Consider the following 14,536-nt stretch of genomic DNA (forward strand, 5'->3'; position numbering starts at 1 on the left):
TCGAGGCTTTACTCAATGACGACTCTCTACGATTCTAACGACTATTGCTACCAAATTGTTCAAGTGTGGATCCGGGCCAACATGTCAGCTATCCTTATTGCATCTTGCAATCACTGCGGCGTCCAGGAATGCACGGAGTTCATACTTGTTTTCCCCACTGCCATAGTACTTTGTATTTTAACCTGATGAAATGCAATCAAAGTCTCAGAAGTATGCCTCGTCTGTTCATGGAGTACGTTTATACAAGATACTGCTACCTACTCGCAACTGAGTATCTACGACGTAGCCGCCTGAAGACCCTCGAGAATAGCCAAGACGCCCTCAGCACCCGGGTCCGGCACCTTACCCCAAGCAGACTCCTCAACGTAAACCGCACGACCAAGAGAAGCCGCCATGCCCTTGGTAGCCTCAACCCCCTTCCTCGCTGCCTCAACCGCATCACCCACGCTCCCCGAGCTCTCCAACGTCCTCACAAACGGCTCCAACGCATCAATCAGCGTCCTGTCCCCTTGCCTAGCCGGCGTAGCCTGCTGCAGCGTGTCCAGGGCTCCGACGGCAACCTTGGTCCATGCTGGCAGGTCGAGCACGCCCGCGCTGGCCTTGCGCAGCTCCGAGGCCAGCGCCGCGAAGAAGATGCTGTAGATGGCGCCCGAGGTGCCGTCCATGTTGTCCTCGATGACGTTGGTGAGGTCGATGGCTGTGCGGACGGCGTCGTCGCTGACGGAGGACGAGTCGGCGTACTTTTGGACGGCTTTTGCGCCGCGGGCGAGGGTCACGCCGCAGTCGCCGTCGCCTACTTGGGTGTCGTGGGCTGTAATTTGAGGTTCGGCGGCGTTGATTCTCTTTGCGGCCTCGGAAACGACCTTTTTGAAGGTTTCTACGTTGACTGGATAGACGTAGCGGCTCTAGTCAGCAAACGAGGCACTTAAAGTGCGATCCCGAGAGGTTTGAGACTTACGTTGCACGCCGCTCTTGGTGGCATCCTGAGAGTCGTGTCCTGAGTCGCTGCTCTCAACAAGGCGCTGCTTCACATCTCCGCTGGTCTCATCGCGTGGCGAGTAGGCCCAGCCGATGGCATTTGTGCTGGCGTCAATGTGCTTCAGAATCTCGGGGTTGGCCTTGAGGAGAGTGATGCTGAAGCCGGGTCCGTTCAAACTCGTCATGTAAGTGCCGGAGATGACGCGGGCAAGCTTGATTCCACGATCACCTACGCACTATTAGTATAGTGTTCTAAGCTTGTTTAATCACGTTCATCTTTGACGTACTCAAAGCGTTTGTGACCTTCGCGGTGATGCCACCGAATTCAAGTGGCGAGACACCACCCAGGTTGTTTACCAGAAGAGCGACGTCCTTGGCGTCAGAAAAGTCGACGTATGCCCTGTCCGAATCGTTGGTATCAAGAAGCTGTGTGAGCATGGCATCGATGAGCTGCGAAAGCTGCGGCCGAGGCTTCAACACCTGACACCCAGGCTCATTATGAATACCCATGCCCAACTCAACCTGGTCCTCAGTCGACGCCGCAGCAGCCTCCCGACCAGGAATATGGACATGCTCTAACGACGCGCCAACAGTCACCAAGCCCTCCGTCACCGTCTTACCCAACTTAACCACATCCGCCAGCGACGCGCCCGTCTCCTTGTACGCTCCCAAAATCTTGTGCACGAGTACCGTGCCAGCCAACCCGCGCCGTCCGACCTTGCCGCTCTTCTTGCGGCCGACGGAGACGTCATCGCCCACAATTAGAACCTCGACGGGCACGCCGAGCTGGGCTTTGGCCTTCTCGGCCGCGAGGTGGAAGTGGAAGACGTCGCCGGTGTAGTTCTTGATGATGAGGAGAACGCCGGCGGGGCTGGCTACGCGGCTGATGCCCGAGAGGATCTGCGCGACGCTGGGTGAGGCGAAGATGGAGCCTGAGACGGCAGCTGTGAGCATGCCGTCGCCGACGAAGCCTGCGTGGGCGGGCTCGTGGCCTGCGCCGCCTCCTGAGAGGAGGGAGACGTGTCTGGGGTCATTTTTATTGAGCCAGAGTGCTGTTGATCTGAGGTTAGTTCTGCCACTTACTCTATTTCTCAATGCTGGTAGTGACTAGGCCGGGGATAACGTCTCACTCACTCTTCTTTGACTTGTCCAAGATCAGACCAGAACTTTGCAGCACCAAACTCTCGAGGGCATCGAGCACAAGGTCCTCTGCTTCATCGTAAAAGTGTTTTGACATATTGACACAGGCTATACGTGAATGATCCTTTTCAAGATATCAACAAAGATACCAACATGAAATCGTTTCAATCTTCTTCCAAACGTCTAAAAACTATCGTCTCATGGACATCGCTCATAATAAACGTTCCTCTTTACCCCGCCATAGCAAACACCCTCACCCAGAATCGTCCGACACCCCGCGTCTCCCCCGCGTGTTCCTCCCCTTGGCAGTCCTCCTCCAAGTCCCTCCAAGAGCTCAAAGCCCATGTAGCTGCCGTTAGTCGGATATACTGCAATCCCGTCACGAAGCAAACAAGGTAACGATGGAAACAACGGACATCCCACCGGCCGGCAACCTCTCACCGGAGAAGTGGTCCGTGCATCCCGGGCTGTTTGCCGTTGTTGCTTTTCCGTGTCCCCTCACCTTGTGTAAGTGGCTTTTCCGTCCCGGTTGTCTCGGCACGCCCAACTCGTGACCTTGCCGCTGCACTGGCTAGGCGACTGAGATGGTAAGGTAACGGCTGGCTGCGTCTGCGTTTCTTGCCACTATGAGGGGTGGGAAAAGGTACCAGAGTATGGAAGAACGGGAATACGGTCATACCGTAGTAGGAAAAGAAGGCTGGAATGGAGGGTATGGATGGGCGACTGAGCTCAGTGGACGGACGGAACCGCTGGAGAAGAGAAACCCGGCGTGTTCGTACATGGATATGGTTGCGGGTGTGATCTGGACGGGACTAGTTTGGATGAATGGATGATTAAGATGACAGGCTTTCCAGACCTTTTCTAAAAGAACAACTCAAGTCACTGCTCACTGGCGGATGAATTAATCAAGTACTTGGATTGACAAATGTGAATAATCATATCAAGCGTTGTACTCGCTCAAAGTCAAGCTTCTTTCGTCCTTTTTTTCCACACATCTTTGACAACCTCACTCGTTGCTTATCCCCATCCATCACCACCGCCCAAATCGTGGCGTCCTTTTCAACATGGCTATCCACACGGAAGGCGTGATTCCGCGGTCAATTCTTACGTCAGAGAAGCCCACTGTCGAGATCGTGGAGACTGTCAAGCCTATTGAACTCAAGACAGTTACCGACTTGCTTCTGAAGCGCGTGGAAGAGGCACCAGATGTCGATGTCCTAGCCTACCCCGCTACGGCGCGCGGCAGAGACGACTATGTCAACTACACAGCCAAAGACCTCGATCGCTTCGCCGACGAGGCTGCGCGCAAGTACGCCCAGGCTGGCCTTCTCCCAGCAGTATGTACCAAAACTCACCGAGGCACCCCCCTCACCGAGCAACCCCCTAGTCGGCGTACAGGAATCCGCAGGTTAACAACGACTAGAACCCTTCGTCAAACCAAGCAGAGGTTGTTGCACTCCTAGCAAACTCGGACATCAACTATGTCGTCTCCATGTTCGCCCTCTCGAGAATGGGCTTCGCCGTGCTCTACCTCTCAACACGTCTCTCCCCAGAAGCCTACGCCAACCTTCTCAAGAAGACAAACTGCAGCAGAATCGTCATCTCGGAGCGATACAGCGACATGGCGGCCCATATCAACGCTGAGTCGCCCATCACCACGTTCAGCATCCTCGACAAGGCCGACTACGACCTCCCAAGCCCCTCGGGCGACCGCTTTCCCGTCTTCACGCACCCCGACGCTGGCAAGCGCATTTCCTTCATCGTGCACTCGTCCGGCTCGACCGGTCTGCCCAAGCCCATCTTTCAGACGCACGCGGCTTGTATCTCCAACTACTCCAGCGGTATTCCCTACCGCGCTTTCCTGACCCTGCCGCTTTTCCATAACCACGGAATCTCGACGCTGTTCCGCGCCATTGTTGCCGGTCACAGGATCGCCATCTACAATGCCAATCTGCCCCTTTCGGGAACCACGCTGGTTAAGGCCATGAACGCCACGGAGCCCGGCAGCTTGCACTGCGTGCCCTACGCCCTGAAGCTTCTCGCGGAGACGGAGGGAGGTATCGAGGCGCTGCAGAGACTCAAGCTTGTATTGTACGGCGGCAGCAGTTGCCCCGATGATTTGGGTGATCGACTCGTTGAGGCGGGCGTGTACCTCGTCGGGCACTATGGAGCGTGAGTTGTCCCCGTTTCTAGCCCATATGAATACCCCTTACTGAGTTTGGCAAAGCACCGAGATGGGCCAGCTCATGACCTCGTTCCGTGAGCCTGGGGACAGATACTGGAACTACATGCGGCCCTTGGCCTCTGCCAAGCCGTGGCTGCGTATGATTCCCATTGCAGGCGACGTCCACGAGTGCGTCGTTCTCGACGGTCTTCCCTCAAAAGTTATGTCCAACTCGGACGACCCTGCTCCCAACTCCTACCGCACCCGCGACACCTTCGTTCCTCACCCCACGATCCAAGACGCCTGGAGGTACCTAGGCCGTCTTGACGACCGTGTGACCCTGGTGAACGGCGAGAAGGTCCTGCCCATCCCCTATGAGAACCACATTCGTGAGCACGAACTCGTCCAAGAAGTCGTCGTCTTTGGCGTCGACAAGTCTATCCCCGGCCTCGTCATCATCCCCAGCGAGAACGCAAAGGGCCTCTCAAAGGCCGACGTTCTCAAGACCCTAAGCCCCGTCATCGAAGAAGCCAACGCCCGAGCCGAGGCATTTGGTCGCGTTTCCCCAGAGATGATTGAAGTGGTAGACATTGGCACAGAGTACCCCCGCACCGACAAGGGCACCGTTATCCGCGCCGCATTTTATAAGCAATTCGCAGACCTCATCGAAGACGTCTACAGGCGCTTCGAGGCGCCCAAAGACGACGTCGCCGGCGGCGAGCTCCTGACTCTCGACCTGCCCCAGCTCCAAGACTACCTCCTCAACCTCTTCCGCTCGACGTTGGGCTTCTCCAAGGTCGAAAAGGACACCGACTTCTTCGAGGCCGGCGTCGACAGTCTCCAGGCCAGCACTGCGCGCGGCCATATCCAGCGCGGCGTCGACCTCGGCGGCAAGACCCTGGGCCAGAACGTCGTCTTTGAGTACCCCAACGTCCTCTCCTTGTCGAAGCACGTCTACGCCCTCCGCACGGGCGAATCCGTAGATGCCGAGGACGAAATCGAGGTGATGAAGAAGCTCATTGCGAAGTACTCTGACTTCTCCGAGCGCACGCCGGGCACAATCACACCCGAAGGTGAGACTGTCGTCCTCACCGGCGCAACGGGCTCCCTCGGCGCACACCTCCTCGCCCAAGTCGTCCGCCAACCCTACGTAAAAGCAGTCTACTGCCTCGCACGCGCCGCCACCCCTGAAAAAGCCGAGTCCCGCGTCCTCACCTCCCTGGCCTCCAAGGGCCTCAGCCTCTCCGAAGCAGACAAGGCAAAAGTGCGCTACCTGCCAACGAACCTCGGCCTCCCGGACCTAGGCCTCCCCGCCGACGCCGCGGCCGAGCTCCGCCGGTCCCTAACGACGGTGATCCACTCGGCCTGGGCCGTCAACTTCAACCTCGGCGTCGCGAGCTTCGAGGCGCAGCACATCCGCGGCGTGCACAACCTGCTCAACTTCTGCCTGGCTACCGAGACGGTCGCGCCCGCAAGGTTGTTCTTCTGCTCGTCCATCTCGGCGGCGGCGGGCACGCCTATCCCTGCGAGAGTGAAGGAGACGTACGTTGAGAACCTGGAACACGCGCAGAACATGGGTTATGCCCGGTCCAAGGTCGTCACGGAGCACATTGTCAAGGCTGCGGCGACCAAGACGGGCATGACGGCGAGGGTCTTGAGATTGGGTCAGATTGTGGGCGATTCTGAGGGCGGCGTGTGGAATCAGACGGAGGCTATCCCGTTGATGATTCGTAGCGCAAAGGTGATCAAGGCATTGCCTGCCCTGGAAGAAGTAAGCTTTCCCTCTCACTACATGACGAGAGATCATAAGCAATGAATCAAGTGCTAACCAAGAATCTCCTGCAGACCCCCTCATGGATGCCAGCAGACAAAATGGCGCTTGCCGTCCTCGAGCTCGCGCGTCTCACCGGCCCACGCTGCACATCCTGCGGCGCGCCACCCTCCTCCCCTGACGACGCGGACCTAGACCTCGTCTATCAGGTCCAGAACCCGCGCCTGTTCCACTGGACCTTCGACTTCCTGCGCGCCCTCCGCGACGCGGGGCTTGAGTTCCAGATCGTCTCGCAGCGCGAGTGGGTACGTCGCCTGCGCGAGTCCGACCCGGACCCGGAGCGGAACCCGACGTACAAGCTGTTGGGTTTCTTTGAAGACAAGTACGACAACGACAGGCCCGGCCGTCAGGGTCTCGTGTTTGAGACGGAGAGAACTGGCCAGAGGAGCGCTGCTGTCGGGGACGGATGGGATGTTGTTGGGAGCGGGCTTGTTGAGAGGATGGTGAGGTGGATGGAGACGCAGTGGTGATGGGTGAGGGGTGATATACCATGTGTGGAATCATTATTGGCGTTTGGCATCTTTTAATAAGGCCTTTTGATTCGTGTTAACGTTTGTCTGTATTTCATGACCAGAAGAGAAATTGATTCTTATACATTCCGTTCGAATCTGCTCTCCAACATGTCAGCATGGTAATGAGGAGCTGGGTTTTTCTAGGCCGACTACTCCGTACAGATCTTACGATGAGGGGTTAATTGAGTTTGCACAAGCTTTTCAATGAAATCGCCCGGAAAGAAAGAATTCAACATGATCAACTTTACCCCAAGATGAATTTCAGGGACGCTGCGGCTGGCCGGCAGTCGTCATAGTCCCAAGGCAAACCGTTGAAGTAAGAGACAGACATACTTATAAACGCTGCAAGTCACAGCGATCCCCTCTCATAAAGAGGTGTGCGCCACGAAGAGCGGTAAGGCACACGCTATGTAGGGAATTCGGACATCCGAAAGCCACATCACCAACCTCGAAAGATTCAAAGGCCGTCTTCAAATTCTCATCCTTCCCATGACTCTCTCGCGCAACAACTTCACTTCTAGTAAACGATAGAGATATCGATAGATCAAAAAGCCATGCGTGTCCAAACATTCGCATCCCTGGGTGCAGTCCTCACGACAGCGGTCAAAGCCTTCACCCCGCTCAACATCACGGCGCTCTCAACCCGCGACGGCTACTCCGTTATCGAATGCTGGCAACTCACCTCCGTCCCCTTCGAAGCGCGCGCGGCTCTCAACTATGCTGTCGGCGGCGACCTGACGCGCGCAGAATGGTCCATCATCCAGCCCAGGACGACAGTCGGAGAGGCTTGGGCGCCGGCTGTGCAGTGAGCTTTTTTCTCCTTCATTTCATGCCCCTCTCTCTCTCTCTCTCTCTCTCTCTCTCTCTCTCTCTCTCTGTGTGTGTGTGTTTAGCTACCTTGCGCGCATGGGAGGCAGCCCCTTGCTCATGAGACGGCCGAGCTTCCTCTCCATCTTTTCGTTATTTTGTTGAGCTGTTCTTCGAAACTTGATGGACAAGGAACAAGGAAGACTCGAACAGTGCAACCTGACGTCAACTTTCCTCTGTATCGAAACTTCACGACTGACTTGATCCCCGCCAACCCTGTACAGGCTGACAGTCATCCTTAACGGCCTAATCCGCATCACATCACCAGCGCCGCCAAGAAACGCGTCGCAGGCCACGCCGTCGCCCTTGTCACCAGGAGGCAGCAGTGGCGATGACGCATCAGCAGCACCTCCGGCGCAGAGGACGGCGTACATCCAGCCAGGCACGGTATCCTCGTCGCTCGTCATCGCGGCGGACTTGAAGAACGCGAGCGTGCACGCGGGGCACTTTACTGAGTTCCCCGGCGACGAGCCGACGGTGCTGGTGCAGGTGCCGTTTGCCGGGAACGCGGCGCCGGAGCATGTTGTTCTGGGAGAGGGGCCGTGTGAGAGGGGGAGTTGGGGCGCTGCGATGGGCGGTGGCATCTGACCGATGACTACATGTATTGAAGGAAGGACTTGTCTTTTGCTTGTGATAATGGCGTTCACTCTTGTCGTAGAATACTAGCAGTTACTACCTACGACCGTGTATGCAGCTTATGATCCGTCCCGAGGTCTTTTCGGACCAGCGGCACGCCTTCTTGAGATGACTGCCTTAGAGCGGGAGAAGTGAGCGCTATCCAAAGGAACAGTGTCATGGCGCGAAAAAAGCAGAGGCTCACGTTGGCCGACAACGAGACTGGGACTGGGACAGGTGCGCAGAGGATGTGCAGGAAAACGTAATGGGCCTAGGAAGCATGAACTCGGCCTGAGCCTAATATTGGGCACCACGAGGGAGGCAGCAGGGAAGGGAAGCTCGGATTTGAACTGATTTAGGCTCACGGCTTTTGGGTCCTAGCCTTTGGTGCCTTGGTGCTTTACTTGGATCGCCGCTTGGTCGTGTTCGTGGACCGTGTGAGTGATGCATTAACGATGGCAAAAAAGTCATCCGAATTTCCCAAGTCTACAGACGACGGCGCGGCCGTTCAGTGCGTGTGTTCACTTCACTCAGAATTGCGATCGACTTGGGAAGCCGGGACATCCGCTGTTAGTAAACGGGCGTACGGCACGTTGACATGAACCTAGAGATGATTACTTCGGACAAGGATATTCATCATTTGTTTGCGTCATGTTTTGTCCCTTCATCGGTGTTCGGGGCACTTTGGCAATTTGGCAGCCAGATGTAGGATTAATCGTCGATCATGGTACATGAGTGATGGCGCGGACAGGTGATTTCACGGAGGGTTTTGCCTCGGGGACTGGATACAACGGCACGGCTGAGACACAAGTAGCGGCCGAGGTCCCTATCTGCGTCACAAAGTTCGAACGTAGTCTCCTTACTCTTGTGTTGCTGCGGTGTGACGGGAGAACGGACAGGCCGTGAATCTGCGCGATCGTGCTATTCAGGGTCGACAGTGACCGTCGAAGACTTTAAGACAGAGGGACACAGCGCGAATATTCTCTTTCTTCCTTTTTCCGTGCGTCCAGCAGAGAACGCGTGGACGGCCGAAGAGCAGACGAAATCATGAAGGCAAAGGAAATCGAGTGCCTAGGCGGCAGCACCAGAACCTCGGGATGTGACAGTTACGTGACACACGCCTCGCAGACTGTGGCCTCCGTCCATCTCGCAGCACGGCACGCACGGGTGATCTCGTGGCATGTTTGGCGTAGCAGCGCAGACTCACTGAAGCATTTCCGCAAGGTAACACTGGTGGTCAGCAACGAGAAACAATTCAATACCTGTTCACAGTATAGCCTGTATAGGAAGATCTCGGCAGTGGACGGGAAAGGGAGGGGCCTAAAATCCCACGATTTGCTCATCTATCCGCACTTTATCCTTCTCTTTTCCGCCCCGCACGGGGAGGATAGGGTGCTGACAGCGATCATCCCGGTAGAGGTCCACGGGCGTGCTGAAAGAGGCATGCGGACCCGGCTGAGAGAGCCTTGGAGGGGTGGGATCGGGAGGGGGAGGGGAAAGATTGATCTCATCGGCGGGGGGTCAGATGGGGGGTCAGATAGGTTGAGGAGGGCAGACTTCGGACTCTAGACTCTACTCGATCAGTAGGGCTAGTCCTCTGGAATGTGGAAAAAGCAGCTCACAATGGAAGGCATTTCGGCAGCCTGTGATTATGGCGTCGTGAATGTCTTTACGGTCCGCTGGTGACGCGCAGCCTTGGCGGCCACATGCCGATGGTAATAGTTCGAATCGCCAGAGCACATGGCAGTGACAGCAGCAGCAGCAGCAGCAGCAGCAGCGTCGTACCTAGTGGCAGCAGCACGAGGAATCAGCAACAGCCAGTCGGAAATAGAACGAATGTCTCAAGACGGCAGGGCCAGGCGGCTGTGAAGTTCTGGCTAGTCCGGCCTGGTTCGTAAGGCCGTTCAAGCCCAGTCTGGCCAGTCCAGTCCCAGTCGTAGTGAGCGTGACCTCGTGGGCTCGTGGATCATTGCCAATTCTGGGACTGGTGGCTTCGTGAAGCAAGTGACTGAACTCTGGATGGGTGTGTGCCTGTATGGTCGATCGTAGGTGGCAGTGGTCCCGCGCTGGGCGAACCCGTACGGAAATGGAGGGTCGGACGAAGAACGGAATCCAACGACCTGATTCAGATTGAAGGTTTGGACTTCCCCGTGTGATGATTGGTGCCGACAGGGCCGTTTGAAAACAGTGCAGTTGGACGATGGATGGTTAATAAGGTTGGTCGGCATGGATATAGCTTCAACGTGCGGTGGCTGAGCAAAGCTGCGTTGGGTCGCGGAGAACTCATGCAATCATCCCCTCGCATTATTGAGGCTGGTCTGAAAGCCTCGCCCTCGTGTGAAGTATCTCTCGCAATCACTTGGTCCCCAGACAGATGAGGATGAGTGCCTGTCGTATCTCAGGCGCGCGAGATAGACGGCAATCTACCCATCCATCCATCCATCGATAATGAGATGGGATGGATGGATGGATTCATGTACGCAAGAAGCGAATCGCTACCCACGGGGTCGGGTATGTACGATGACCGCTGGGTGACCTCCTCCTGGGTCGGCACGTCGGGTTGCAGCAGGCGGCATATAGGTTGACGCGGTAGGCGATGATTGGGCTGGTGTGAATCAGGGACGATACGACGGCGTCCAGTCCAAAGGTCAATTGACTCCTGGAGTGGTGTGGTAGCAGAAGCCAAAGATGCGTGTGAGTGATGTGTGAGGGTGTGAGTGAATGCGTGTGTGAATGGAGGATGAGTCTGACATGTGAAAAGGAGATCAGGGACTGCCTGTCTCACTCTCAACCACTGAAGCACAGAGCAGAGCCATCAACTGCGCCGCGAATGACAAGGCCGCTGAATCCTGCAACGGAAATAGCACCCCCGACCAATGATGTGAGGCTTTGGTAACGTGGTGATGGTCCTCTCATCCGTTAAGAGACACGCTCGAGAGTCGAGATCGAGCTGGGAATGGACGTTGTGCTGGCTACCGTAGTCTCACACCAGCTTTGCCTCTGCAGCTGCTGCGCGCATTCACTCATGTGACTATTTCCTTGACATCAATGTTCCTCCTCTGTATGGTTCTGAGCAATGGGCATGTTGTTTTGGCTTGTGATACGTGATCCTCGCGATACCACCTCGTCGTCTCGTGAAGGCTACATAGTACCAAAGTAAGAGGTGCTCATATTGCCTTTTACGGAGAGACGCATGATGATGGGGGTGGATGAAAGACAATTCTCATAATTCATTCGTTCATGCTCACTGGCATCGAACTCACTCACTTTCATTAAGCATTTAGCATTACAGCCTTTTACCAAAGAGATCAGCCCTAATCAAGCCCTCCTTCGCAGGAGATTTCGCAATATTCTGCCCCTCCTTCACGAAAATCTCCAGAAAAGCAAAGCCAACCCAAAGGAGGGGGGAAGACGCAACATAGTGACACACACACACACACACACACACACACACACACACACACTACGTGCGACTCATTCTTTCACTCCGCAAACACGCCAGTGACACCACTTGCTCCGCCAAAACTCCATGCCTGGACCTTGCCCAGCGCTCTAGCGACATCGGCGGTTGCGCGGGAAGAATCCCAGTGAGGGGCCGCCGTGGGAACTCTAGACTTTCTTGACATGGGGGAGAACCTTGCCGCCCTGCACCACCAGCCCACAGCGTCTCGCCTTGACTCTTTTTTTTGCAGTCGTTCTTGGCCGTGAATGCGCGCCCATCCAACCCACTCGAAGCCAAGAGAGAGAGAGAGTCGAGACGCTGTACGCAAGGTACCGAGAGTCAAAACGTTGTGCTTGTCACTGTCAAGAGTGGACGAGCTAGCGGGTGGACCGAAACGTCAGAAGAAACGAAGCGAGACGGTTCGCTGGTTTTAATTAATACAAACAAAACATTCATAGTCGCGCCAGCCGAAGACTGACGCCCAGCTTGTTCAGCTCTCAGCTCTTTCATTGTTCCGTAGCAGCTTTCGTCAAAGAAGAAGAGCCGAAGCTCATGCCGGCCGGGAATGCCTCGTTCTCAGGTAGAGAAAGGGTACGGTATGCTCACTGACGTGACTTGACGAGATCCAAAGGCCCGCCATCCCGTTCCCGCCCGTCAATTCACGTAGCATGGTGAAGCTAGAGAAGCATCGCCGCCGTCCTACTGTATTAGTCGCCGCGACTTAAACTCTCGGGCTGCTCTCCGGCCGTCTTAAGCTCCCAAGTCGTCTCTTCAATAGTGTGGATAAGCTAGCCCTCATTCCATCTCTACGACCCGTCGAACAGCGCATCAAAGGTGGAGAGATTTCAACACCACGCCGCCGGGACATCCTCGTCTCGAAATGAAGGCTTTTCCGTCAGGCCTTTGAATGCCCTCTCAGTCTCTCACACACAAACACGCATCCAGTACACACTCTTTCAGTGACTACAGTTCTCATCTCATCTTCAGTTGCTCACTTTTCTCGCATCATTCATTTCCCCTCGATTTTCATCATATCGATTCTTAACTCTGCCCATCTCATCCCACACGCGTCCACTCGTGTGTCACCGCTACTCCGAGTGGAAGAGGCTTGGGAGGATTTAAGCACCCTCCTCGGACGTTGTCGACCTTTTCCTGCAACAACATCAGCGCTTTACGCAATTCAGGCCCTTCAACCCTTCCCCTGTGCCAGGCTGTGCCAGGGGCCCATCCCGTGATCCGCCGCTTCGCATGTGCAGTCTCTCACTTGCACGCAACCACGCGCATGAAGCCCATCATAGGTACATAGCAAAACACACAATAATTGAGGGCCGAGTCTACGGTCCTGGACTGTTCCTCTTGCGGATAAAGGCCGAGTACAGTCCAGAAAAGGGTACACTCCACACACTACACGAACCATGACACACAAGCACACACCAGACGCCCCTCTCAGCCTCTCTTAGTCTTCTCTGCTTTCACCCCAAAACAACGTTAGCTGCATGAACAGAGAGGCGCCGCAACGCAACTTGAGACGACAACGTGAAAGATCAACGCGAATCCTCTATCCGTAAAGCGCAAAACGCCTGCCGCCAGCAGCTGGCGAGAGGGCAAAATCCACCACCACCTACATGCTGAAAGTGGATATACTGTGCCTCTCCAAGTCTCTTGTGGTACTGTTTTGCTTCCCAAGCCCACTCACTGTGACTCGCCTCCCCCATCTTTTATCATCTCCACCGTGTTGCGTCAAGAAGCCTGGAGCGCAACACAACGCCCAGAGGTTCTAGACTCGACTCGACTCCAGTCCGGCGGCGGTGGCTCGCCTTTACGCTGCTTTCTTCTCAACCGCCCAAGTTAGCACTTAGGTACCGGTCTCTCATCTCATCCCAAAGAAGCGGTTTTTATCGCTGGGATTATCTTTTAGCGTGTAGCGCATCGCCGGGCGACTACATCATCGTCTCAAGTTTCGAAACTCTGCGACACGAAAGGCCCTTTTCCTCTTCTTGCTGTCCTTTGGCCTCTCTGCCCCTCCTCCTCTTCTCCGTAGACCGTGTGCAGGCTTCTACCCTTCTCGGTTTTCTACCGCTCTCTTGTCAAAGGACAGACCTGCGTCTGAAGAAAAGTCGATCGGGACCTGGTGCCGGTAAAAACTGTGCAAGGGCCCTGCAGAGCCGAACTTCTTCGGCCGCTGTTCACTTTTGATTCCCGATATATCACCGCGCCACTTTATTTTTGCTCGTTTGCATCTTCGATCTGTGTTTCCTGCCTGGTTTACTCACGCAACTTGTCTCTTACTCTTTTGTGGTCTTGAGACATGCATATTGAGACAGCCTTGGGACCTCGGAATCTAGAACTTGGAGCTTTTTGACATCGGCGGCTTGTCGTCTCATCAACAAGTTACAACCGCCCTCGCCCACCTGGCCACTTGCTGCACCTGCAGCCTGTCTACTACCCCCCTCCCGTCCCGCAGCAGCACACGACTTTGGACTTCACACCCCCCCTCCTCGTCTGATCTTCTGGCCGCCGGCGTGTCCTGCTGCTCTTCGGACCGTTCAGTTAGGACTCAGTAGTGTCCTGTACGCGGTCTCTGCATTGCCTCCCTCTCGTTCTCTCTGCCCCGTTGATCCCAGTACGGCTACTTGTCGCCCTATAAACCTTCCCAGCCATCTACAAGAATTACATCCCTCACCCCTTCAACCCGTCTCCGCTGCCAGGCCCAGCACACATTTTCCGACCTTGACAAGACGGGAAAGACATTGGCATTGTTCAATCGTCGCAGTGGGCTTCCCGCATAAACCAGCCTTTAACAACAAGCACCACCCCTAACCCACCGACGCCAACGAAAAAGACAAAAAAGCCAATCCGCACCGGGGGATAACCTCGCAGCTCATCCCGGTAGGCATAGCAGCAGCCACATCATCAACCCACGCATAACCGGCGATCAACCCAACCAAACACCTCCAAGCTTCTTTCTCGAGGCGGTGTCTGTACCT

At 55.6% G+C, this 14,536-nt stretch overlaps 4 protein-coding genes across 4 annotated transcripts; 2 read left to right on the top strand and 2 right to left on the bottom strand.

Annotated features, from left to right (window-relative positions):
- Positions 1–120: 120 nt before the first annotated feature.
- Positions 121–2,536, bottom strand: BDZ83DRAFT_779277 (Dak1 domain-containing protein). Its single transcript, XM_060515513.1, has 4 exons — positions 2,113–2,536; positions 1,266–2,030; positions 959–1,207; positions 121–886 (listed from the first exon to the last, which is right to left on the bottom strand). Exons 1-4 carry the CDS (start codon positions 2,213–2,215, stop codon positions 276–278), a joined length of 1,728 nt encoding a protein of 575 aa, XP_060364452.1. The 5' UTR covers positions 2,216–2,536; the 3' UTR covers positions 121–275.
- A 1,203-nt stretch (positions 2,537–3,739) lies between these two features.
- BDZ83DRAFT_578809 (male sterility protein) lies at positions 3,740–6,583 on the top strand (the record flags this gene model as incomplete). Its single annotated transcript, XM_060505168.1, has 3 exons — positions 3,740–4,290; positions 4,346–6,053; positions 6,128–6,583. The coding sequence occupies 3 exons, from the start codon at positions 3,740–3,742 to the stop codon at positions 6,581–6,583; spliced, it is 2,715 nt and encodes a 904-aa protein (XP_060364453.1).
- A 596-nt stretch (positions 6,584–7,179) lies between these two features.
- BDZ83DRAFT_752644 (uncharacterized protein) lies at positions 7,180–8,080 on the top strand (the record flags this gene model as incomplete). The annotated part of the gene is made up of 2 exons (XM_060514225.1): positions 7,180–7,430; positions 7,717–8,080. 2 exons carry the CDS (start codon positions 7,180–7,182, stop codon positions 8,078–8,080), a joined length of 615 nt encoding a protein of 204 aa, XP_060364454.1.
- Positions 8,081–8,860: 780 nt separating this feature from the next.
- Positions 8,861–9,460, bottom strand: BDZ83DRAFT_623088 (uncharacterized protein). The gene has a single exon (XM_060508362.1). The coding sequence runs from the start codon at positions 9,448–9,450 to the stop codon at positions 9,214–9,216; it is 237 nt and encodes a 78-aa protein (XP_060364455.1). The 5' UTR covers positions 9,451–9,460; the 3' UTR covers positions 8,861–9,213.
- Positions 9,461–14,536: the final 5,076 nt, after the last annotated feature.

Source organism: Colletotrichum acutatum (genome assembly GCF_030867785.1).
Source record: "Colletotrichum acutatum strain CBS 112980 chromosome Unknown BDZ83scaffold_52, whole genome shotgun sequence".
NCBI classification, from domain to species: Eukaryota; Fungi; Ascomycota; class Sordariomycetes; order Glomerellales; family Glomerellaceae; genus Colletotrichum; species Colletotrichum acutatum.